Source organism: Chinchilla lanigera, unplaced genomic scaffold (genome assembly GCF_000276665.1).
Source record: "Chinchilla lanigera isolate Chin_1 unplaced genomic scaffold, ChiLan1.0 scaffold00019, whole genome shotgun sequence".
Lineage (NCBI taxonomy): Eukaryota > Metazoa > Chordata > Mammalia > Rodentia > Chinchillidae > Chinchilla > Chinchilla lanigera.
The window spans coordinates 6644338-6670845 of record NW_004955420.1 but is presented as its reverse complement, the minus strand read 5'-3'; the positions used below and the strand labels follow the sequence as shown (position 1 = coordinate 6670845).

General features: G+C 38.5%; 1 protein-coding gene across 5 annotated transcripts in view; it reads left to right on the top strand.

Annotated features, from left to right (window-relative positions):
• Tbl1xr1 (transducin (beta)-like 1 X-linked receptor 1) overlaps positions 1 to 26508 on the top strand; it is a 158953-nt gene that overhangs the window by 34636 nt on the left and 97809 nt on the right. Inside the window, exon 1 of one of the 5 annotated variants that reach the window (XM_013513511.1) lies at positions 18553 to 18676. The exons of 3 other annotated variants lie outside the window; for them this stretch is intronic. In XM_013513511.1, coding sequence (XP_013368965.1) covers positions 18583 to 18676 — 94 coding nt within the window. In that variant the 5' untranslated portion in view covers positions 18553 to 18582. Of the gene's footprint in view, positions 1 to 18552; positions 18677 to 25987; positions 26046 to 26508 lie in introns of those variants that run through there. One more of the 5 variants, XM_013513513.1, reaches the window with a different exon arrangement.

Sequence of the window (26508 nt, the reverse complement as noted above, 5' to 3'; positions counted from 1 at the left end):
TTTCCTCTCTACAAGAAGACAAGGGCCTGATAAAAGTTATTCTTCTACCAGATTCCAGAGTGAAGAAGATTCCTGCAGCTAAAACTTGACATAAAAAATGATCAATCCACTTTTGCCGTAGTTTTAGAGTTAACAGTACTTAAATAATGCTGTTGTTTTCTTTTTTACTGTATTGACAGTTGTACTGTGGTTCAAAAGTGAGTCTGAAGAACTTACCAGTGCCTTAGGAAAGAATAAGCTGTAGTTATTTCATACTGTATGTCCTTACCATCATCACTTACTTAGTGTGAAACAGAATGTTTTGCTCAAGAACATGCTTGTTGAAGCATTGAAAGTTACTGTTTTTAAAACAAACTTTATCCGAGTATGTATCTTTTTACCAGTCTTCAAGACTAAGCAGGAGTTGTTCATAAAACTTGTAAGCGTAGAAATGTGATGGTTGTCACACGGGGAGCAGCACTTGTGCGAAACAGTTAAGCGCTGGACGAGCCTTTCTTCATTGTCACTTGGAACGGTGACTCTGATTGTCCGGATGTACACATTTGACAGATGTGTTCTGAGGTGAATGGGGAGAGCCTTTACTAAGGAAAACAGCTGACAGTGTGTATTTGTTGATAGTGATAAAATCTGGAATTTCAAGTGAAAATTGAGATTTTTGAAAATTATCAGCTACTGTGAGCCACTACTTTGGCCTTCTAATGTCACCCTTGCACAGGGGCTATTCCAGTTTTAGTGTATGTGCTGCCAAAGTGAACACAGGCCTTTCTAGTGGATTTGGTTAGTGATAGTGAGTTTTTGTGGTTTTTGTTATTTTGAGACAGGGCCTCTCACTGTGTAGTCTAGGCTGACTTTGAACTCAATATGTAGCTCTGGCTGGCCTCAGACTCAGGACAATCTTCCTACACCGGCTTCCCAGGAGCTGAGGGTGCAGCTACTATGTCTGGCTAGCTATAGTGAATGTGTTAAACTTTGCTGCTGTACAGTGAAATACCAATATTTGGTATACCTGTCTGAGTAGACTTTTTAAATTGATGCATGATGTTATGAAATCATGCATGGGTAAAGCAATGACATAATTGCCAGAACAGTGTATTTAAAAAAAATTTTTCTAATTATATTGATTTTTTTGGGGCGGGTGGTACTGGGGACTGAACTGAGGACCTTTTCATTGAGCTACATCATCGGTCGGTCCTTTTATAAAATTTAGAGACAGGGTCTTGCTAAATTAGATTGCCTAGGTTGAGCTCAAACTTGAGATCCTCCTGTCTCAGCCTGCCAGAATGCTAGGATTACAGCTGTGCACCACCATACCTGGCTTGGGCCAGTGTATTTTAATGTGACAGTATGAAAAGTTCTTTGATGAGGTTTAGGATTTCACATTGCAGTGAACTGTTAAGAAAATTATTGCTTGCTGAGTTTTACTGTAGTGTCAGAGAATAATCATAGCTGTCTGAAAAGGCTGTCTGTGTAACGACAGTGCAATGTTATGTCTCAGTAAAACCCTCCAAAGGAGGTAAAAGGAAGTGCCATTAGCTAGGCTCCTTGTTAAAAAGCGGCATGAAAAAAAGATTCCATTGAGCAACAAATAGCAGTGATTCCATGCGTGATAGTGAAAGTCGTCCTACACCGTGGCCCTCTCTGCCGTTTCCCTCACACCAGCCAGGAATGTTTCCAAAGGTGAGTGCAGGTTAATTTGTTTATTTTTCTTTATGTTTTGTATTCTCATTATTTTGAATTACAGTATGGTAATCATTTTTATATGAATATTTTGAGGTTGTGGAACAAATGACCTGAGTTTACATTATTATAGGGAAATTCACTTTGAAATACAAGTGCTTTGGATTACAAACATGTTTTGGAATGAATTATACCCAGGTTTTTACCTGTTTCTTTTGAGGACCTGAACTGGAAATCGAGTTACATGGTTAGTCCTCATATAATACGTGTGTACCTCACTTTCCCCTCCTTGTTAGTGTGGACTGTGATGTTCTTCTCAGTGGGAGGATTTCTTTTTAACTTTAAGAAAAGAGCTACCTGACCTGGGTGTGGTGGCTTGTGCCTGTAATCACAGCACTCTGGGAGTCTGAGATAGAAGGATCACAAGTTTGAGTCCAGCTTAGGCAACTGAGATCTTGTTTCAGAATAAAAGTTTGAAAGGCTTAGAACTATCTCAGTTTGAGGACCCTGCATTTACAATCCATTGTGCCGCCAAAACAAAACAGAAACTACTCGAGATGGTCAAAGAAACCGGTGTCTACATGGTACTGACATAGAACGCAGAATCATGTGTGATTGTGGCTCATGGTTTCTGCTTCTTGGTTAGCTCTCAGGGAAATCCTCTGTGTAGTCATAAGCCTTGGCTGAGAAGGAACAGTAATGTATCAGTAGTAGTCACACTGGAAATGTGAGCCACCTGCTTCTGCTTCACAGCCTGTCTCAGGGAATACTGTCCTGTACCATTATTACCACGTTAGCTCCTGTCAGACTGTAACTCGATAGATCAGGTGATAATTCCTGAAGGACGGTCTAGGTCTTATAGCCACCTTTGGTTAGCTCTCCATTCTCTATCAGGATGAGTACAAAACTTCCAAAAGAGAATCTTGCTTCGTCAAAACAGACATGACTTTTGCCCTTCTAAGAAATCTTGCCTGTGATTCTTCTTGCCAGTGGTTCCTTAATGATGCGGTTGATGTTCAGAGCACGTTTCAGTCATAGGGTCAGTATGGTGAGGTGGCAGAGATAGTTGTATTACAACCCAGGACACATTTCTCTTCCTCTGAGACACATTTAAAGTTGCAGGATTTTAGATCACTCAGTGCATAGAACAGAGCAGGTAGACAGATTGGTGTGTTTTGTTTCCAGTAGCCAGTGACACTCAGTGAGCTGTATGCCTCTTTCTTGGGTATAGAGGTACAAGAGCAAAGTAACTGCCCTTCAACGTGGAGAGTGTGTCCCGACACCGCACAGTCCCCTTGCCCCTGAAGTTCATTACTGGTGGTAGGCCACTTTATCTCTGGGTACTTTTTCTTTTCTGGCAGCATGTCTTATCGCAAAGTCCATTGGCTTATTACTATCAATGTAACGGAACACTATGGTGTCTAATGCTGTGGTAAAATAACAAAGATTTGTGGAAGTTGAGTTAACCCAATACAATATAGTGAATATGTACTAATGGTCCTGGCAGATGAAAACCAGTTGCTTCTGGAATTCTGTGTGTAGAGAGAATCCACGTCAGAGTCATAGCTGCATGCCAGGTACAATGCTAAATACACCAGATTTGAGTGCCAGCTTGTACCTCCCCCATTGGTATCTTGAGATAGGCTCTGAGTATGTAGTCCCGGTGGGCCTTGAACTTAACATGTAGCCCAGGGTAGCCTTGAACTAACAATCCTCCGGCCACAGCCTCCCAAGTACTGGGATTATAAGTGTGCCCCACCATGCTCAGCTGAGCTGTGAAGACATCTTACAGTTAAACTGTCATTTTAAAAGAATGTTTGTGTTCTGCATTAGAGAGTTGTATTAAGGACATATCTGTTAGGAATTGGCAACCCTCTGAACTTTACGTTGATTCTTTGACAATTTCCCCGGAATTTAGTATCTGGTGGAGCGTCTCTGAGGTCTCTTATCTCACCTTTCCTACCAGCAGCATCACTATACTGCTGCACCTGTCATGGCCGCAGTATGGGATTTCGTCAGCTAGTGGTGACCTGAGACTCCTTGTTGCAGTTATACATTCAGCACTCTGGGGAAATAACCATTATATGGAAGGGTTTGATCTATTCTTTGATAAACAGACTCAAGGCAAAACTTCACATATTATTTGACCACTGTTCTCCCTTATATGACAGAAGTACCATAGTGGTGGTAGCTAGATCCTGAAGGACTAGTGTAACAGTTAGATTTTTATAATACTAGAAAGATCTGGTAAATTCACATTCTACGTGCATGGTTATCCTGAGAAGTGACTGTTCATCTTTTGTGAAAGCCAAGAGGAAAATCTTAGCACTTGTGACATAATTGTAGAGCCTTGCATGAAAGATTCTTTATTTTTATTCTGGAAGTTCTGGGTCTGAGAACTTTGATAAGCTGTGATTTTTTTTTTTTTTTTTTTTTTTTTGAGACAGGGTCTCCCTATGCAGTTCAGGCTGGCCTTGAGCTCCCTATGCAGCCCAGGCTGGCCTCGAACTTGCAACGATCCTCCTGCCTCAGCCTCCAGAATGCTGGGATTACAGGCATGTGCCACCACATCAGGCTTGAAGTTGTCATTTTTGTATATTGGAGGCTTTTGCTCCTCTATCAAACCTTTGCTATAGATGTAGTTGTTTACTTACATAGATTAGGGAGCAGCAGACTTCTTGCATAGGAAGTCAGATACACAGTCCCTGATAAAACCACACAAAGCTGCCATTGTAGAGTTGAAGCAGCTGTGGACAGTACATGAGGAGTGTGTCTGGGTTCCAATAAAACCATTTACAGAAACAGTGGATTAGATTAAGACCATGAGTTGTGTGGAAATACCTCTGGTACAGATCTCCTGGCATTATAGAGGAATATCATGTTGTTGGTTGACCAGTTGTTGGATAATACGGGGTTCCTGTTACTTCAGCCTTGGATGGTACCACTGGGTAACATAATAAAACAGTCAGCAAAGTCATTGCATTTGATTTTTGGCTTTGGAAGCTTTAGAGCAGCTGTTGACAAACTAGTGTGCCCGCCAAACGTGGCCCACCACCAGCTATTTTTTACTTTTATTCGTTTACATTTATAAATCATTGGGGGAGGAGAAGAAACGGCTAGGCTGTAATCCTAGCAGTTGGGAGGTTGAGGCAGGATTGCTGTGAGGCCAAGCAAGCCTGGAATTTAAAGCAAGACCCTGCCTCAAAACCAAACCAGACTAGACCAGATAATGTTACATTTCAAGTGAAAATTCTTCAAATTTTCATATATGAAATTTTATTGACACAGTTATATTAACTTTCTTAGGTCTTAAACTATAGCTGCTTTCAGTTCACAAAACAGGTGGGCAGTCACATTGTTATGCAACCAGTCTGCACAATTATTTTCACCTTGGAGAACTGAACCTACACCCATTGAAGAATAACTCACTACCTACCACATCCTACCCGCTGGCACCAGTTTTATTCTCTCTGTGAATTTGACTTCTGTAGAAATCATGTAGTATCATTTTATAAACTGCTTTATTTCACTTAAGCATATTATCTTCACAGTTAACTATATTGTAGCAGTGCTAGAGCTTCCTTTTTAAAAGTTGAATAGTATTCCATTGTGCATGGACACCATTTTGTTTATCCATTCTTGTGCTGATGGACACTTGGATTGGTTCCAGCTTCTAGCTATTGTGGATGAGGCTATACTGACCATAGATACACAAAAATACTGCTGCTGATATCCCACCTTTTTTTCCAACAGTTTATCTTTTCATGCCATATATACTTACTGTATACTTGAGTGAACCAACCAAATAGACCAGATGCATACTGTAAAGTGATTTATAAAAATACTCAGTTTGAGCTCATTCTGTGCACCAAGGACATCAGAGAGGAATTTGATGTGTAACCTTTCACAAATGTGTTTTTGTGCACTTTTAGGTATATGTAAAAGTTACGTGAAAAGTGTTTCACACAGTTGGGAACATATGCATACTGTTTCTTATGTAATAACCTAGCGTACTGTGGATATTATTTCATGTAAATATGGATATATCTTTTAACTGCTACCCAGTATTCTGATTTCTCCGTGTATCATAACCTTTTAGAAAGCACAATAAGGTTTTTTTTGTTTTTTTTTTTCAAAATAGATTTTTCAATGTAAAAGCAATGGCATACCTGTGGTAGAAAGAGCTCCAAAAAGTAGAGTACTAGGAAGAAGGCTGGAGTGTCTTTATCTCCCCGCAAGCGTGTGCTTTCTAGGGACAGCCCCTGTTACTGTTACTTTTTTGTTCTACTTTATATTAATGACCTCTTAATATATTAAACATGGGATGCATCTCATGAGTGTGTTGAAATTGGCGTGCTTATTGTTCCTCACACTCTCTCATTTTAAAAAATACATTATTTTTATAAGTTTAAAGCTTGTAATGACTTACTTCTGTACTTCCTTTTCCCCTCTGGGATGATTTTTAAAAATTGAAAAACAGAATTGCTAATTGTCTTGTTTCTTACTTACTATGTAGTAGGGTTTTGTTTTGTTTTGTTTTGTTTTGTTTTGTTTTTTTTGGAGACATGGTCTCACTCTGATTCGCACTGGCCTTGAACTCACTGCCCAGGCTGGCCTTGTGGCAGTCCGAGTGCTGGGATCACAGGTGTGTGCCACCATGCCTGGTTTGTAAGTAGTGTTTCTAAATGTCTGAAGTGTCTTTTTTGACTCAGTGGTAAATCTGATTTTTGAAAGCTTTACGACCTGAGACCTTCATGACTTTATGTGCTTACAGAAAGCATTTCCGTGGTAGATGAGCCTCTTCAAGCAGAAGCTGTTCACTGCAGGCTCGGGATCCATTTGTAGCTTGCATGTTGGGGAAGCTGTGGGTCACAGGAGTCTAGTATCAGGGTTCTATTCCAGTGTTGTCTTTTAGAGCCCAATATTTTGTGAAAATGTAGATTTACTAGTAATGGTTTCTGTCTGGAAGTGTTCTTGGCATTTTGAAGTTTTATTAACTTGATTCCGGTTATAGATCTTTTCAAATTTGGTTTTCTTTGTTACTTTTGTAAGTCTTTTCATCATGACAACTGAGTCTTAGGCTTGTCACTTGATCTTAACCAAAAGGCTTAACAATTCTGCAACTCTTAGAAAATTTAACCTAGCCCTCTTATCTTTTAAATGAATTTTATTCCATGTCTTGTTTTTCTAGACTCTGGGTCTTCACATTTTGATTTTGATTTTTGTTTTGGCCTTGTTGTCTGGGAAATTGCCTCAACCTTTTCTTACTGATAAATAATTTGGCATTTAATCCATGCCCATTTTATTTCTGAACTGCATTTACTTATTTATCTATTTTTATGCATTAATAATTTCTAATAGCCGTTACTAATACTTTTTAAAATTTATCCTAATTTATCTTGCAGCATTTTCTTCAGTCCCTCTAAGGATATTAATGAGAACTCAAATACATTTTTCTCTTTCCTGATGTTGGTTTTCTCTGTTCACGATTCTGGCTGTTCATCTTGCTCTTTCTCGTTTTATTAGATTTCAGCAGTACTTCATGGGTCTTGGTTAATGATTGACAGGTGATACGTGCCCTTGCTGGGGAGAGTAGTTCTTTCGCCCTAGGCCACTGTCTCGCATGCTGGTTTTGCAAAGCAGGTCAGGTGTGGAGCAGCCATACCACTTCTGTGGAGACTGTGTGGACAGTCAGCAAGCAGAATGGCACACTGGTCACTTCAGTAATTGTGTCTCTCAGTGCTTCCAAAGAGCAGTGCTGTGGTGTATTTCATTTGCACTGTAAATTTGTTACTGCAAAATCCCCATTTCCTCTCTAGCCTTTTTTTTTTTTTTCCCTCCCTTCATTTTCTCCTGTTTTTCTCCTTCCTTCCCTTCCTGTCTTCATTAAAGGTCTGTGTTCTCTCCATCTTTAGTTCGGCCTCATGCCTGAGTACTCTCAGGGAAGACTGATTGAGGCGAAAATGGCTTACTATATAGAGATTGCTTCCCTGACTATCCTGATGGCAGAATGTGCTATGGCCAGCATTTCTGTGCACAGGTGAGAGGCCATGGTATTTTGACCAGCTCATAGGCAATGCAGTGGCCTTAAGAAGAAACCCTAGATATTTCTTTCTCTTTTACCTTGTGATTAGTTTCAATTATAACTTGAAATTTCTCTAGTTCTTCTTTTCTCTGTCAGGCTTTTCTCCCTTTTATTTGCCCAGAATTTTGACATCTTGTTATGTATCAGTAGTGTAATTTTATTTTAACTGAAATCTTTTTCTTGCCATTTTTATGAGACCCTGGGAAGAAAAAGAGGTAAGTTTATTTAGTCTGCAGCCTTGAACTGTAGTGAACTAATTTGTGGCTGATTTTAAAATACCCCAGACACATCTACTAATACGTGTTCTTTCTTTGGGGTGCAGTCTTAGATTCCAAAAGTCACTCCCCCACCACAATATATGAAGCATTGTAATTCACAGTCCCTGCCATAATGCTCACTGCTGTTCTGTGGGCATATGGCATCATAGAATAAAACATGCGTAGCCATAATTTTACTGCTTGCCATTGCTGAGTTTTTTTAAAAGTATGTAATGGTTGATCAAATCATTACATTAATTAACATGTATCATCTGAAATGTCGTTTGTGTTGGCAGTGTTCACAGTCCTGTTCTTTGGAATCTAGTGCTTTGTAATCAGCTGTTCTCAGTGTTCTTTTTTGCATGTAAGGTTCTACAAGTGAATGAAGTCACTTTTCACACTTGATCTTAGCCAAGAGGCCAAGAAGTGATGTGAAGTCACTTTTTGAAGGTAGTTTATTTTTGTTGTGTGTTTCGGACAGTAGTGGTAAACCTATGGCACTTGTATTATTTGTTTATCTTTTAAGACAAAAGATACTAATATATGTGTTGTTTCTAAACTGTAACCCCAGTATTCAAGTTAATTGCAGTGTTGGCACTTTCCAGTAGAGAGGTGGATCTGGGTTGCAGTTTGGGCACTTGTCTCTGCAAGGTGGACCATCACTGGCTAGGGCACTAGAGGGATTTTCCTGCCCAAATGCAGCCCCAGGCTTTGGGTGAAAGATTGAAAGGTATGTTGGAGCATACAGAATTAAGGAAGAAAATGCAAGTGTCCACAGGTTTCAGACTTTTTATTTTATTTTGAACACATTTAGCATTGGCATCTTGTATGGATATGTGTCTAAAACAAATTGGATTATTTATATTTTTTTAAAGAGAATAAAAGAACATTAGAAATGATACATAATTTCACTAAACAAGCTGATAGGAATTCAGCAAGTGTTGTTACATTGCATATTGTTGTCTTCAAATTAGCTGTTCAGATTACCACATATAAGTGCAAAATTAGTCAAAAAATTACAAAGAAGTAAAAACAATTAAGCATTAACTGTTCCTTCCAATAGACTAGTAGAAATCAGCAGTACAGTTGTCCCAGTTATGCTCTGTATATACATGTATATTTCCCTTCCTTTTCCTTTCTCCCTTCCCTCATCCCAGTTATTTTTTCCTCTTTGAGCAGTTTCATTCCCTTTTACACAATCTATTGTATCTTTCAGATTTTATTTACTCTTTCAAGTTCTTACACTAGGGAGACAGTATGATGTCTACACATTTGGGTCTAATTTATTTTACTTATGAGTATGGTCTCTAGTTGCACCATTTACATATAAAAGCCTCGAGTTTATCTTTCTTTATAGCTGAGTAATGTTGCGTTGTATAAAAATACATCTTTTTTATTCACTCCTCAGTTGATGGGCATTTGGATTGTTTTCAAGATTTAGCTATGACAAATTGCACTGCTGTGAACATGGGCACACATATATCACTGTGGTATGATGATTTTAGTTCTTCTGGAAAAATACCCAGAAGGGGAATAGCTGGGTTGAATGGGACCTCTACACAGTTTTTCAGGAATCTCCACACTGATTTCCACAGTGGTTTCACAGGTCTACGCTCCCACCAGCAGTGGAAAAGGCTTCCTTTTCCCCCACAACCTATCCATCATTTATTATTGGTTGACTTCTTGATGATAGCCTTTTTTCCTGGGGTAAGATGAATCTCAGTGTTTAAATTTGCATTTCTCAAATGACTAATGATGGTGGACATTTTTTTCATGTATTGCCATTTGTATTCATCTGAGAAGTGTGTATTCATCTCAAATGCCCATTTTTGGAATGGGTTTTCTGAATGTTAGGGGCCTGGTATATATATTTTTAAATTTTTTACGTGTTCTATATAGAAGTCCTTTGTCTAAGGGACAGTTGGCTAAAATTTTTTCCCAATTTATGGGTTTGTTTTTTACTTGGTTGGTGATTTCTTTTTTCTTTGGTACCAGGAATCAAACTCATGACCTCCTGCTATAGCTCCAGCCCCGTGATGTCTTTTGATATGCAAAAAATTTTCAATAAGATGAGATCCCAGTTGTTGATTCTTTGAAGTATTTCCCATGTAGTTTGGTTTTTGTTCATGAACTTCTGCATACCCCTATGTCTGCAAGATTTCTGCCTGCTTCCTCTTCCAGTAGATTCATTGTTTCTTCTTTTTTTTTTTTTTTTTTTTTTTTTTTGTTTTTCTCCGGTACGGGGAACCAAACTCACGACCTTGCGCTTGCCAGGCAGGCACTTTGCCGCTGAGCTAAATCCCCAGCCCCTTAGATTCATTGTTTCTGTTTTAATATTTAGATCTTCGATCCATTTTGACTTTAGTGCATCGTGATAGATGGGTCTAGTTTTAGTCTTCAGCATGTGGAGAACCAGTTCTTCCAGCACCATTTATTAAATAGGCTATCTTTCTTCCAGTGAACACATTTGACCCCTTTGTCAAAGAAAGGTGGCAGAGTGTGTTTGTAGTTGTGTCTGCATCTTCTAATCTGTTCCATTGAGCCTCAGGTCTGTTTTTTTTGCCAGTACCATTCTGATCTTTTTCACAGTAGTTTTGTAGTATAACTTCAAGTCAGGGTTTGTGATGCCTCATGTCTTTCCTTTTTGCCCAGGATTGCTTTTGCAATTCTGAGTCTCTTCTGGTTCCAGATCAATTTTAGGAATTTTTTCTCTAGATCTGTGAGGTATACTAGTGGTATTTTAATCAGGATTGCATTGAATCTGTATAACAATTTTGGGAGTATGGCCGTTTTCACAATATTGATTCTTTCTATCCATGAGCAAAGAATATCTTTCCATTTTCTGAAGTCCTCTTTGATCTCTTTTTTCAGAGTACTGTAATTTTTGCTATATAGATCTTTTACTTCTTTTGTTCGATTGATTCCTAAGTATTTCATCTTTTTAGATGCTATTGTGAAATGTGTGATTTCCCTAATTTTTCTCTAAAGTGTATTTGTTGTGTACAGAAGTGCTATTGAGTCTTGAGTGTTGACATTGTATCCAGGTGTGCTACTGAATTTGGTTATTAAATCTATAAGCCTTTTGGTGGAGTTGTGGAGTCTTCTATGTAGAGTATCATGTCATCTGAGAATAATGATAATTTCACTTCTTCCTTTCCTGTTCTTACTCCTGTTATATCTCTCTTGTCTAATTGCTCTGGCATATGTTTCCAGAACTATATTGAATAGGCATGGTGACAGTAGACATCTTTGTCTTGTTTCTGATTTTAAAGTGAAAGCTTTCAGTTTTTTTCCATTTAGTATAATGTTGACTGTTGGTTTGTCACAGATAGCTTTTATCAGAGATAGGGGTACAGACCATCTATTCCTATTTTCTGTAGAGTTTTTATCATGAAAGAGTCTTGGACTTTGTCAAAAGCGTTTTCTGCATCTATTGAGATGATCATGTGATTTTTGTCTTTTACCTTATTGATATGGTTTATTACATATATTGATTTGCATATATTGAACCATCCCTGCATTCCTGGGATGAATCCCACTTGGCCATGGTGTATAATCTACTTGATGATTTGCTGTATTTTGTTTGCTAGTATTTTATTGAGGATTTTTGCATTTATTGGGAAGATTGCATTATTGGGAAGATTGGCTTATAGTTCTCTTTTTTTGGTTGGATCTTTCTCTGGGTGTGGTATCAGGGTAATACTTGCCTCCCAGAATGACTTAAGGGGAATTGCTTCCCTTTCAATTTCATTAGAGTTTGAGAGGAATTGGCATTAAATCATCTCTAAATTTGTTATAGAATTCAGCTGTGAATCCATCAGGACCTGGGCTTTCATTTATTGGTAAGTTTTTAATTACATTTTCAATTTCATTGACTGATACTGGGTTATTCTTACATCTTTTTGATTCAGCTTTGGTAATTCATATGTATCTAGGAATCTGTTTATTTCTTCTGTGTTTTCCATCCTGTGAGAGTAAAGATTTTCAAAGTAGGTATTGATGATCTTCTGAATTTCTATAGGATCTGTAGTGATTTCACCTTTTTCATTCCTTATTGCATGAATTTGAGTGTTTTCTTTCCTTTGTTTGATAAAGTTGGCTAGAATTTATCAATTTTACTTATTCTTTCAAAGAACCGAGGCTTCAGTTCATTAATTCTTTGTATTTTCTTAGTCCAGATCTTTGGTTTGTTAATTTTTTGTATTGTTTTCTTAGTCTCCATTGCATTAATTTCTGCTCTGATCTTTATAATTTCCTGCCTTCCTTGTGCATGATTTGCTTCTTTTTCTAGAAGCTTCAGGTGCAGCATATGGTTGTTAATTTGTGCTCGTTCTGTTTTCCTGATATGGGTGTCTGCTATAAATTTCTCTTACGACTGCTTTCGTTGCATTCCACAAAGTTCTTGTATGTTGTATCTGCATTTTTGTTGTATTGTAATGTTGTTTAATTTCTTCTTTAATTTCACCTGTGACCCATTGGTTGTTCAGGAGGATGTTACTTAATTTCCACGTGTTTATGGAGTTTCTGTGATTTCTTTTGTCAATAGTTTCCAATTTCATTGCACTGTGGTCAGATTATATGCATGGGATAATTTCAGTTCCTTTGCATTTACTTAAACATGGTCTGTGTGCTAGTATATGGTCTATTTTGGAGATTATCCCCTGTGTAGCTGAGAAGAAATGTGTATTCTAATGTTGTTGGGTGGAACACTCTGTAACGTCTACCAAGTCCATTTGGGAAATTTTCTGCTACTACTTCTGCAAATAGTCTTCTTACGTCATGTGTTGACTCCTGCTGTTTCATTGATACCTATCCATCTTATATTGTTTTTCTTAGCTTTGTCTTGCAGCTGTTTATTTCCTGTTATTTTTAAGAGATCGCTTCTTTCACGACCACTAGCTGCAATGCTGTCGTCAAGGTCTGAAAGTCTGTGTTTAGTTTTGTTCAAGTGGATTTGTCAGCTTTCATTGAAATTTTTAATTTCGTGGATATCTGGGTAAATCTGTGTCATGCATTCTAATTCTTACATTGTTTATTCAAGGTTTCTATCATTTTTCTGTGCTCCTCTTTTTTTAAATCTGTCTTTAGATGTACTGAGCAGTTCTTTCATTATTGTCATTTCTTTTTTTACCTGAGAGATTACTTCTGATATGATTTCTTCTATAGTGTGATGGAGTTGTTTCTTTACTTTAGTTGTTATCATTTCAGAAATTTCAGGTGTGTGACTTCCAAGTTCTTCTATGTCTATGTCTACTGGACTTGTTCCGGATGTGCTAGAGGTCTGAGATCGCATTTTCACTCCTTGTTTTGACATTTTCAAAGCACGTGAAGTTCACCAGGGTTCACTGTTGCTGCTGCAATGGTGTGTGGGGGTGCTGTCCTGGGCTCATCTCCCTCCTGCAACAGAAGGTGGGGCTGTGGGACTAAGCTCACTGCGGCTCTGGAAGCTGTCCAGCACTCATCATTGATCCTGTGATGTTGACGGGGAGGCACTGCTCACCCACATTCCCAAAGCTGTAATTGTATTTTTATGAAACAGTATTTACACTTCTTGTCATGCAGTCATTGTTTCATTTGAAAGGGGGTATGACTCATTAATTTTGTGATCTACAAATTGGCTGTGGCCTGTACCACGAAAACCTTTGAATTAGATCTTGTTATTTTGGGATAGTGAGAAGATGGGAGAGATTTGTATTCAAGTAGCTGTAGCTTCTTCTAGCTTAATAGTCTTGAATAATTTCTCCCATTGAGTCTGTTTTTGCCATTGTAAGCTGAGACTAGTAACATCATCTTAGTTTAATTGTGAAGGTACCTCGAATCACTAGGAATGATTTGCTTAATAAGTATAAAACACCTGTATGGTTAATTTGCTGTATGCCAGCTATAGCATTAAGTAGGTACTGAGATTGAAATATTCTTGGTTTTCTTTCTTTTTGCTTTTAAGCAAGGTAACATTCTGTTATTATAGAACATGCGGCTGTCATACCGAGTGAGAAGGATGTTAGTAGCCCATAGAAGAGGCATACAGACCTGAAGGGGAAAGTCACGGAGGAGAAATTACAGATATGTTCCCTCACCACCTTTCCTAAACAAAGTGTTAAGGAATAGGATCTCTAAAATTACCTCCAGCTAAATGGGACTTTATTTGAAGGGGATATCATGGGAGATAAAAGAAAAACGGGAATTATATAAAAGCTGCAAAGCCAGATGTTTAAGAGAACTGCAGCACTGATTTCACCATAACCAGTTGTTTTCACTCTCTGGCTTTATAGATGATTGGCATGTGTTCCAGAATGTCATGCAGTCTCAAGGACTGAATTTTCACATATCCCCTCAGGAGCAGCAGTAGTAAGCTTCCAAGTCTTGTATTCAGCCATTAAAGCTTAGTTCTCTTTCTCTCTTTTTCCCATTAGACCAGGCTCTTTTCTGCTGCATTGTGCCTTCTGCTGACTTCTGTCAGACCCTTAGTTTCTTAGCTTCTGGTTTTTTTGTTTGCAAGCAACAGAAAGAGTCTAGTTAACTCAAGAATAAAGAGAAGGCATGTAGTAGGTCACTGAATTAAATAAATATTAAAAGCAAAGAATTTAAGTTGTTGTTATCAGTGAGCTGAATCAGCTACGGTTAAGAATCTGTTTCAGTGTTTCTCTTCATGTTTTCTCTGTTTACATTCAAGTATTTAGGAGCCTGTTGGATTTTCCCCACCAGAGTTGTTTCCATCTTTTGGCTGGGGGAGGAAAAGGCAATGCTCTTGGGAATCTCAGACTATGGTAGAAGGTGTGTAGTTCCTCTAAAGCAAAAAAAAAAAAAAATCAGAAATTAAAACAAAGACCTTCAATACACCGTTACTCTGTGTTTGTAGGTATTTTTTAAAAGTTCGAATTCCGGAGAGACGATGTTTAGTTCTCAGTCATTATCTAGCATCTCATGTTTATTGGGCACATGTCTGGTGGAACAGTGAGCAGAACTTTGGAGCATTATGGGACTAGAGTTTATGGCATATATATTTATGCATATGGCTTGAAGGCAGGGAGATAATAAAGAGAATATTGACCCCAGGAGCTTGGATTCATTCATTTTAAGCTGTGAAATTATGTAATTGTATATATCTCAGAACATTCACTTTAAAGGCGTTAAAAATGCTGATGTGTAGGAGAAAGGACTAAACAGATAGGGGCAGCAAGAACAAAGAAAGTCCTTGGGTTCATTGTAATGCATATTTTTAAGGCCTCTGTGATCTGACCCACTTAATTTTCTACCAGTCGTTCTTTCCTTACCAGTGTCTAGATGGACTTGGCTTGAGTAGAACTTGTTCTCACCTCAGTGCATGAACTTGCTGTGGTTCTCTGCTTAGAATTTCTTCTGCTGGTTGTCATTCCTTGGATTTTCGTTGTTTAAACCTCAACTCCATATGTGCCCTCCTTTTCTGACCTTATTCTCTAATCCCATTGCTTTTATGGTTTTGTGCTATTATTTCATTGCACTTAATTTTATTTTGTTTTATTTTTGGTTCCATTAACAGTGACAGTCAGGCAAAATGTGGTTGTTACAGAGGGCTTACCTGGTGAAAAAACAAAGAAGGCTCACAGGACTCTGAAATGGCAGTGTTAAGATAGCTGTTCTTTATTGCTGGAAAAGCACCTGCATTAAAATAAGGTATGTGATGGCCAAAGCCTGCTTCACAGCAGTGGACTGGAGAGGCTGAGTGGGAATTTCTAGCTGTTTTCCCTTTAGGATCGTAGGGATAGCTTCCTTTCTCGGCCCACAGTCACTGATCCGTACACAGACGCCTCAGAACCAGGGATCTGCGGTGGACTCCCAGTGGGGCTTTTTATATCCTGCTCACTGTGCAAAAATTTTACTCAATGACTGAGCCCTCCAGGGGTCTCACCAGAATCAGGTGCAGTATTAAGAATAAACAGTGCCTGCAGGCTAGTGCAAAAAAATCATTGGACCTATGGTTTCAAAGCCAAGCTTTGAATCAGTATGTTTTGCTCTTTGATCAGATGTCAGTGCCATGCTTACACAGCACTTCTCTTTTATTTCAAGAATATGCTCAGTTCCAAGCCTCCTGGAATTAACCCTCAGTGCTTCCTATTTATATTTGTCACTATTTTTTAAATCCTTCTCTTCCACTACAGTGTCAGTACCAGTAGAGAAGGAATCTTGCCTATGTTGGAAGATGTCGATGACTGTGCTACTGTTTAAGGTTTGACAAAGGATATTAAAAATGACCCCCAAAATCTTTTCCATTTAGGATTATTTTTGCTTTCTTCTAACTTCTAGTTGTGGGACTAAAGTATCTTTGGGAGGCCAAGCGCTTTCTGCAGTGTTGAGATCAGAAGGCAGTCACCAATAAATAGTTGTAAAAGGTGTGATTCTCTGCCCGTTCTTGCTCTTCTTTTGTATCTCCCCTCAGGGTCTTTATGATTAGGTAAGTAATAAGGTAGTTTCACATTTTAATAAATGTTGACATTCATCTGTGCCAAAGAGTTAAACATGTAAAACATTCTCTGAATTGTCTCCTACCAGTAGAATTTAATTTATCATGCAGGTTGTGCAGTGATAAATAGCTACCATTTTTTTGGTGTTTTTTTTTTTCCACCTCACCAAACAAGTGGGTTTTAAAATAAATAAATAAATAAATAACCTAATTTGTATGAAGACAGCACCAAGTGGATAGTAATATTCCTACTTTATATAAATGTAATCTGACACTCAAACATTAGATACTGTGTTCAAGCATGTTCCCAGTGATTACTAAGAGCAGAGGTAGATTTGGATGTACATTGTTCTGGCTCCAAAACCATTCTGTTCATTGTCATGTAGCACATGGTTGTTCAGCATTTTGCCTTGTCTGGCCACATTGAGTAAAGAGCAATTGTCTTGGGCCACATATAAATATACAGTGCAGGGCTGGGGATTTAGCTCAGTGGCACAGCACCTGCATGGCAAGCATGAGGTCCTGAGTTTGGTTGCAGGTACCCCCCCCCACACACACACACACGAAAAATGTATACAAGTAAGAAAACTTTAAATTTTAACTTACTATTTTATGAGATAACACAAACTCAAATTAGTAATTAAATAAGAAAATTATATGTCTGCTTAACTTACATGCATCACAAACACACGTATAGGTAGGTTGAAATACTGTTGTGGTTAATTGCTGTATTTTACTCTCCCAAGTTACAGAAGTGTATGCAGTGTCTGATACGTGTGGTTTTCAATTTGATTGTATGTGGCAAATGTTTGTTTGGTTTTTTTGTTTTGTTTTATTTTGTTTTTCTTCTGGTACCAGGAATCGAACTCACGACCTTGCGCTTGGCAGGCAGGTGCTTTGCCGCTGAGCTAAATCCCGAGCCCCAGTATGTGGCAAATGTTGAAGGTGAAGTTAGCACCACACCACTCCTTTCCCTGTGTGGCATTCCTTTGTCACCTGCGCAGTCTGTGCTCCAGCACTGTGCAATCAAGTCACGAAAATATTGCTCAGCTCACATAATAATGTTAAAAGTACATGATCTTGTGGAGCTGAATTGCTAGCTGTTTAGGGCCACAGATGGACATGCCTGATATGGTAGAAGATTGTAAGAACCTCATAGCACATGCTAGTATATAATCTTTCAGTGTGTATGAAAATGCAGGTGAGAAAAGACTCTGTCCAGTATAGTTTGTGGATTCAAGAATAACAGTAATGTCTGGGCCTTTGTCTTGTTGATTTCTCTCAGTTTTGTGTTATACTTACACATCAGAATTCTGGTCATCTATTGAGTTTACATCAGATAGTTATCATAAGACACTTTGAAGTGGATGCCACTGGTTTGCTGAAGTTCTCATCTGAAAATTTCTGTTGCCATCGTGCCACTCTTTAGCATAGTAAGTCTCCATAATTTGTTCACATTACGTCTAAATCCCAGGTATCCTGGCTGTCTTACTTAGCTAATTCCAGAGACAAAATACCCAACACCCATAGTGGAGGGAAGTTTTATTTTACCTAACAGTGTATAGAGGTTTCAGTCCATAGTCAGCTGGCTCCAAGACAAGGTGGCATGGCAGCAGGGCATCGCAGAGGAGCAGCAGTTCATGTTGTGGCAGGCAGAAGGTAGCAGTGGAAGTAGCCTGCCTTCTTTCAGTCTCTTTGTATTCCATCCAGGCCACAAGTATACTGATTGGTATTATCCACACCCAGAACTATGCTAATTCCAGTCAGTGGAGTACTTTAGTACCACACACCCTAGATCCAGCCAGCTCCGAAAACCCTCACCTGTTGGTGCATGAGGCTTTGGGAGACATCTAGATATAAACCATAATAACTGTTGCCTTTTCTTTCAAATTATTTCTATTCTGGTTTTTTTGGTACCGGGAATTGAACTCAGGACCTTGTGTTTGTCAGGCTAGTGCTTGTGCCACTGAGCTACGTCCTCCTTATTTCTAGATGGCCCTTTTTCTGAGGAGTCATCAGTAATTATTTTAGTTTAGGCTGTGATCATCTCATTATGGGTTTCTATTTTTGCTTCTTTTATAGGTGCTCATATTAAAACTTGTTTTAGAACATTTGAGCATTTTATGCTAGAACTTGTGATCCTTCCTGCTTCTGCCTCCCCAAGTAGCTGTGACTGCAGACAAGTGCCATCATGTCCAGCTCTGTTCTCAATTAGTTGTAAGTGAATATTAGTTTCACAACATTTTTATTTTTGTGTACATTTATAACAAAAAAGTTTTTACTATTTTGACAAAATTGTAGTCACACAACAGTTACCAATGTTTACTTTCCTTGATTTGCTCTTACCTAACAATTTTTTTTACAGTTCCCCACTACCATCCAAAAAAAGTTTAAACAGACAAAAAACCTAACTTCTTAATTTGACTGTTTCTGACAGTATACCTTTATTGTCTGTTAGACTGAATAGAGCTGTAGATTTGGGGTGCTTTTCTTGTAGTTTGGATTTGAGTTTGTGGAGCTTCTCTAGATCTCATTTCTTCCTTACTTTTCTAGATCTTACATAGACACGTAGGCGCTAATTGTCTCATGAACTGTCTGAGGAAGACAAGACCACAAATAATAGCAGCGCTTTTTAAAGAATTCATTAGTACTGTATATGTTTGCAGTACCTAACGCTTACATTCCTTGTGCGAAGATGGAACATGACACATCTTACTTCCTTTTTCATCCCCCTACTTTCTCGCCCCTCCCCCCTTTCCATCTTTTTATCTCTTCCCCCTTTTAATTTTCTATTATCTTTTATTTTGCTTCTTATTTTTACTCTGGGTTTCTCATGTAAGAGAAGCAATGATATTTAATCTTGTACATCTGATTTATTTCACTTGAAATTATCTCAACTTGTATCCATTTTCTTACAAATAACTCATGCATCTCTATGACAGAGTAGTACTCCATTGTGTGTGAACACCACATTTTCTTTTTTTTTATTTTTAGTTTTGTCTTTTGAGATAGGGTTTCACTGTGCAGTTCAGGACAGCCTTGAACTCACTTTTTAGCCCAGGCTGGCCTCGAACTTGCAGTGATCCTCCTGCCTCAGCCTCCCAAGTGCTGGGATTACAGGCGTGCACCACCACGCCCAGCTTCCTTTTCTTTATGCATTCATCTGTTGGTGGACATATAGGCAGCTTCTATAGGAAGCCTTTCTAGACCTCAGTGTGGTTCACAAAAATCCACATTTGTAATCCCATGGGAAAATTACTGGAATTCTAATACATTAATTTCAGTCTATGACTTCCAGTACAATGCATGGCGAGAATAAAGACAGTGAAGTGTATTTATAGCTGTGGAGAGTCAAGGGGGTCCTAAGTCCAGTGGGTAGGGTGGCTAACTGGAACAAAAGCCTTGACTCAGGGCCCAACCCCGGTTTTCCTCATCTATGAAGAGGGCAGTGGCTCAGGGATGAATGTCTGTGAGAGAGGCAGGAAATATGTGAGTGTCTTGAGCTGAGCAAGGTAGGAGGCCTGAAATCACCTCTGCAACCTGCAGAGAGAGAGAGATGCAGAAAGAGTAATACATATAACACAATTCCAGGCAGTGTCTAATGTTTGGGGTTACCGCTTCAGCTCTGATGTGTGCTTTTTATGCCCTGAGGAGTCGGGGCCTCTTACCTTGAGGCAGTGGCTGCACAAGGCCTAGCTCACACACATTATTTTGGAGCTACAGGCGGGGCTTCACTGACCTGTTGCTTTAAGGACTATGCACCAGCACCTGGGCTAGACTCATTTGCATTGCTTAAAGACATTGAGGGGTAAGGAAATGTCCTATCCAGCTCTGCACACATCAGTATAAGGAAATGGTGCCAGGTTTGGCCAAAATGGAGATGATTGCTCTTCTTTTCTGAGAGTTGTCCATGTGGTCCTCCACAAGTTTCCAAGACGGCTATTATGAATTGTGCTGCCATAAACATGGATATGGATCTATCTGTGTAGTATGATATTTTTAACTCTTTTAGGAAGATATCTAGAAGGGGAAATAGCAGAGTCATTTGGAATTTCTAGTGAGGGATTTCTTTTTTTTTTTTTTTTAAATTTTAATTTTTATTTTTTTTCTAGTGAGGGATTTCTGAGAAGTGTCCATTCTGACTTCCAAAGTGGTTGTACTGCTAGTTTAAATTCCCACCAACAGTATGGAAGGGTTCTCTCTCCAGCCCAATCACCATCACAGCCTCTCATTATTATTTGATTTCTTAAAGATGGTCATTCTTTCTGGGTAAGGTGGACTGTCAGTGTTATTTAATGTTGAACATTCCTTCCTTAGTATGTTTATTGCCCATTTGTACTTTGAAGTGTCTGTTCATTTCTTTTGCCCAGTTTTTGTGATTTGGTCTTTTATTTTGGATGGCTTAGTTGTTCTGAATTCTTTGTATTAGTCCTCTGAGCAATTGCTGGCATTCTTTTGTTTGTTTGGTTTTTTTTGCCATTCTGTATTTAAGTTGTCTTTTCACTCTGTTGGCTGTTTCTTTTGCTGTGCAGAAGCTTCTTAATTTGATATGGTGCCATCTGTTGGTTCTCAGTACTATCTCCTGTGTAACCGAGGTTCTTTTTGGAGTCCTTGCCTGTGCCTTTGACTTCGGGAATTTCGCCTGTTTTGTCTTTCAGCAAGTTGTGCTCCTGATTTAAGGTGTGGTTCATTGATCCATTTTGATTTTAGTTTACTACTTGGTGAAAGACCGAAGTTTAGATTGTCTTCTGCAGATGGATGGGCAGTTGCTGAGCACCATTTCTTAAAGAGGTTATCTTTCCTCCAGTGTAACAGCAGTGGTGTTCTGTGTATTTCTAGACTACCTACTTTATACTAGCGTTGTCTTAGGTGTTAGAATATATAACAATAAGTAACAGTTGCAACCTCTTCTTTATCCCCTTCATAACATGATTTTAGTTTGGCACTGAGAATTCCAGATAATTTAAAATGTTTTAAAGGTGTTGCTGAAACCTGCTGATTTCTATGATGGTGAATAATACCATAAAAGCATGATTCTTTTCAGGGGAATTAGTGGGAACCGTGTACAGAAGTTGATCCTCTCTATATAAATCAAGCAGTAGCAGTTCAAAGTAACATTTTAATGCAAATAAGCCCTAGGGAAAGAATTTTACTTGGGTAGATAAACCTTTATTTTTAATTTTATTATTTTTGTTTGCTTTGAGACAGGGTCTTTCTATGTAGTCCATGCTAGCGTTGAACACACTGTATATCTTCTAGGCTGTCCTGAAACTTGCAGCAATCCTCCTGCCTCAGCCTCCTGTACACTGGAAATACAAGTGTTTGCCACCACACCTTGCTATGTCTATGGCAGATTAATCTTTTTTTTTTTTTTTTTTTTTAGTTTTTCTCCGGTACCGGGAACCGAACTCACGACCTTACACTTGCCAGGCAGGTGCTTTGCCGCTGAGCTAAATCCCCAGGCCCGGCAGATTAATCTTTAAAAACAAATGGCCTAACTTTTGTATTGTGAATGATTGGCCAACTAAAGAATTATTAGTTATTGTTTTTTTTTAAAATAAAGTAGTTTATTAAAAAGTAAATGTACTTCCATTTCATGGTGACAAATAAAAACAGTTGTTGTTGAAAGTAGGTTTGAACCTTTTGTTCTGTTGTACTTATTTCTAATTCTAAATGGGTAAATATAATTTAATATTATGTGCAGTCCTTTGAAGAGGGTTTGACTTAGACTTTTATTTCTCTGTCAAAGCCTGACTCTTGTGTCTTCCTTTTGTTCTGGCATGAAGTCCACTGTATACTTATTGTAACTATATTCTCAACGCATATTTATTCAGTATTTATGGAGAAGCCGTGCTAAGAATTCTGAGGGATACGAAAATGCCTGGCAGCAAGCTGCCATGGGGATTCGCTTAATAGGTGAGATGACTTTTGTTATGAATAGCTGAACAAATAGTACAGGGTGGCAGTCAGTTTCCTAGGTGCTGGAGGTGAGAAATCATTGAGGCTCAGAGTACTCAGCAGGGGGTCTGTCTTGGGAATCGTGGACACGGCTTGAACAGCATCTCAAACCTGTGTTAGTCTGTGTACCAGTTGGAGCAGACAACAGTGAGGAAGTTCTAGCAATAAAAAAGCTTCTCTGATATGTCTTAATTTTGTAACTTCATAATTTCATTTCTTTCTTTGGTAACTGAAGTTTTGTAGATTCCAGTGATTGCTGGATCTTTAATATTATTCTTTTTTGATCTCAAAAGAATATTGTTAGACAATTTAAGATAGTAAGGCAATTTTTAGAGTATGGTCCTGGTCAGCTTGTGTATATATTGTTCCCATAAGTTCCCATGAAAAATTGAAATCTCTTGGGAAATGGTTGGAAATGCAAGTTCTTGGGTGAACTTTAAATATGGTGTTGAATCTGAATGTCTGGTGTGGAACCTAGCAATCTGTGCTTTATCAATTCTCTTTTTGTCATTAGGAGACAGGGTTTCACTATGCAGTTCAGGCTAGATTTGAACTCACATTGTAGCCCAGGCCAGCCTCAAATTTGCAGCAGTCCTCCTGCCTCAGCCTCCTGAGTGCTGGAATTACAGGGATGTGACACCATACCCAGCCTAACAGCTCAATTGTTTGTAGAGGAGGAGACATTTCTAGTCCACGATCACCTAGTATAAATGTGATATCTGTGTCAGCTTCATTAAGCTATTATGATTATTAGCCCATTCCATTTGATTAAAGGTCATTACTCTCTGTATATAATTTTTTATCAGTCTGAAAGATAATTGCTGTACTTACTAGATTTAAAAATCTAGAAATTGAATAATCTAGAGCTGTTTCATTTGTCTTGTGGTTAATTATGAAAGAAAATTGCCAACACTTTTCTTTGGCATATCAAGTACATTGGCTGTTTAATTGCTACCTAGAATTAATAAGTGAGTTAGTGCAGTAATTGTCCACACACACACACACGCAAAGTCCTGATGTGTTTTCTTGTGTAATTTTGTCAGTTTTATACCCAATATTTTTTGAAATTCCAGTAATTCATTATTTTAATTAAATTCTAAAAATTAAGGAACTGCCAGACTGTTTACCAATGTGACAGAGCATCATTTTATATATCCATCACCAAAATATAAAGATTTTAATTTCTTATATGCTCACTAATATTTATTACTCACTTTCTTGTTGATAGCCCTTGTAGTGGTGACAAGTGGTTATGATACAGGACTTATGATGTATGACTGCCAATTAATCCAAGGAATGCAAGGGCAGTATTGTAACTCACAACCTGCTAGATGTCTGAAACACTGAGTTCATCTTTAAAATCAAGGAATGAATTTTAGGAACAGAGGAGATTAAGAGTAGAAAGAATTTATTGAGAGAAAGAAAGTTGTGTAACAGGGACAGAGGGGAGCCCTAGAGAGGGGGTTGCCCACTGGTTCAAGGTGGGACAGAACCATAATCAATCAATAAGATTATAAGTGTAGTCAGTTAGGTAATATTGATCCAATGGAAAAATCACAGGATGACTGTGAGGTGGGACTGAACTATGGTCAACCAATAAGGTTACAAGTATACTGACTTAGATAATACTCAGTGGGAATCAAGTTGGGAAGCCAGTCACCTAGCAGTGCACTTGGGACTGACCAGGACTTTCCTGGAAGGGGTGGGTGAAGGAGGTTTGTTCCTCCACCTCGAGGTGATTGATGCCCATTTAGAATATCAATCACAGCTATTCTTCCTAGGGGGAAAAGATATATATATATGTATATATAATGTCAGTGTAGTTGTTCCTCTTTTCTTGAAACTTGGCCTTCAGTGAATGCGCCTCCAGCCACAGTTGACATTTTGAGGTCCCATCCCTGTCTAACTCGCTACATTATTTCTAGGTAACTTAGCTATTGATAATAGTTTTTTACTATAATCTTATGTATATAGATTTTAATTGCATCTTCCTGTTGGCTAATGACGTCAAATATATTTTCATGTGTCTGTTTGTATATTTCTCTTTGGAGTGTCTGCATAGATTTTAAAATTGGGTTCTCCAGATATGGGTCCCTTTTTCCTATTTTCTGGGTTGTCTTTAAACTTTTTATGATATCGGTTTACTTTTTTTCTTCTGTTGCTTGTTTTTTGTTTTTTTTTTAAATTTTATTTATTTATTTTTGTCCTTTTTTTTTTTTTTTTTTGGTACCAGGGCTCAAACTCAGGACCTTGCGCTAGCCAGGCAGGCACTTGTGCCCCTGAGCTGTATCCCCAGCCCTATTTTTGTGTTTTTGAGATAGGGTCTTGCTATGCAGTTCAGGCTACCCTTGAGCTCACTTTGAAGCCCAGGCTGGTGTCGAACTCAAAGTGTTCCTCCTGCCTCAGCCTCCCGAGTGCTAGGATTACAGGCGTGCGCCACCACACCAGGCCTACTTGTGGTTTATTGCTTGGGTTGTCTTGTCTAAAAAAACCCTATTGCCTGGATGGGGATGTTGGCGCATGCCTGTAATCCCACACTGCACTCAGGAGGCTGAGGCTGGAGGATCACGTTGAGTTCAAGGCCAGCCTACACTGTAAAAGGAGACCCTTTCTCCAAAAAACCAAACCAAAACCAAATAGAAAAACCCATTGCCTAGTCCAAGATCATAAAGGTTTACTGATAAGTTTACTTCTAAGAGTTTTGGATCTTGATCCACTTTGTGTTAAATTTTTGTATGGTAAGCAGGTAGGGTTCCAACTTCATACTTTTGCATATGGAAATCCCAGTTGTCTTGCACCATTAATGGGTCTGTTACAATGGCAACATTTCATGAATTTTTACCTGGACTTTCTAGATCTTATTAATAGTTGAACAGAGTTTGAATTTTACTGCACCTCATTATGCAAATTAAGAGAGTAAGCTTTAAATTTCCTGAAAAGAAATAAGCTTTAAGCTTTCTGAAAAGAAAAATGTGAATAAAGCACTGTGGCACTGTGTTCTATTTTAGGAGTCATTTTAAGAATGACATAAACTAGTGCAATTTATATTGCTATGCTTGGGGCTGGGGATTTAGCTCAGCGGCAAAGCGCCTGCCTGGCAAGTGCAACGTCGTGAGTTCGGTTCCCGGTACCGGAGAAAAACCAAAAAAAAAAAAAATATGGTTCTATATTGCTATGCTTTAAATTTTTAAAATGATAAATAAGATGAATGGAGATATGTATATGTATATGTATATCTGTAGCCAAATGGTTGAGAGACTGGGAAAAAAGACTGTCCAGAAGTGTGAGGCAGAGTTTATCTTGTTTTGTGTGGATTCCAGAGCCCATCAGTGGAAGTTGCAGCTAGATTCTGAACCCCAGGACAGGAAGAACTTTCAGTTAGAGTATTGAATAAATGGGCACCTGCACACAGGAGCACTCTGTGAAGGAGCGGTAGTGAGATTGTGAGTGACGGGCTGTCAGTTAAAAGTGTGGAGCCACTTCCTGCCTGAAAAGTTGTAAGAGCCCTGGGATTGCGGCTGTTCATTTGGTTGACTGTATTAAAAGGTGTATGGAGCGGGAAAGGAGAAGGGATGAAGAAAAGGAATGAAGATACATTATGTACAAGTTGCAATTCCCCACAAGAAATGTAAGTATTGTGTACTACAAACATATACTAATAAAAATACATTTGATAATAAAAGCCAGTTTCCATCTGCCAATTGTACTTTAACGTTTGTGGAGCTTTCCTTTCTCAGGCTTCTGTCAAGGAGCAGAATCGGACAGCAAATAGATTGTTGTCTTGAAGGCTTAAATTGTAGCAGCATCCAGTTTTATTTATTTATTTTTTTTAGCATCCAGTTTTTGATTAGCCGGCATTGTTATGCATTATCATGAACATTAGTGTTTTATTTGAACTAGCTTTTTTTGGCTTCTCATTGGGGATGAGGCATTGTAGTACCAGTGAACCAAAGTGAGGTAAGAACTAGAAATTAAAGTGTTAGTCTAATATCAAAATTTTGCATGGTTGTGATTTGTGATTGTAGACTGAAGGAAGCATTTAGAAATGTCAGGGAAATTTAAATTGTGATAGTGTAAATGGAATTTTATTG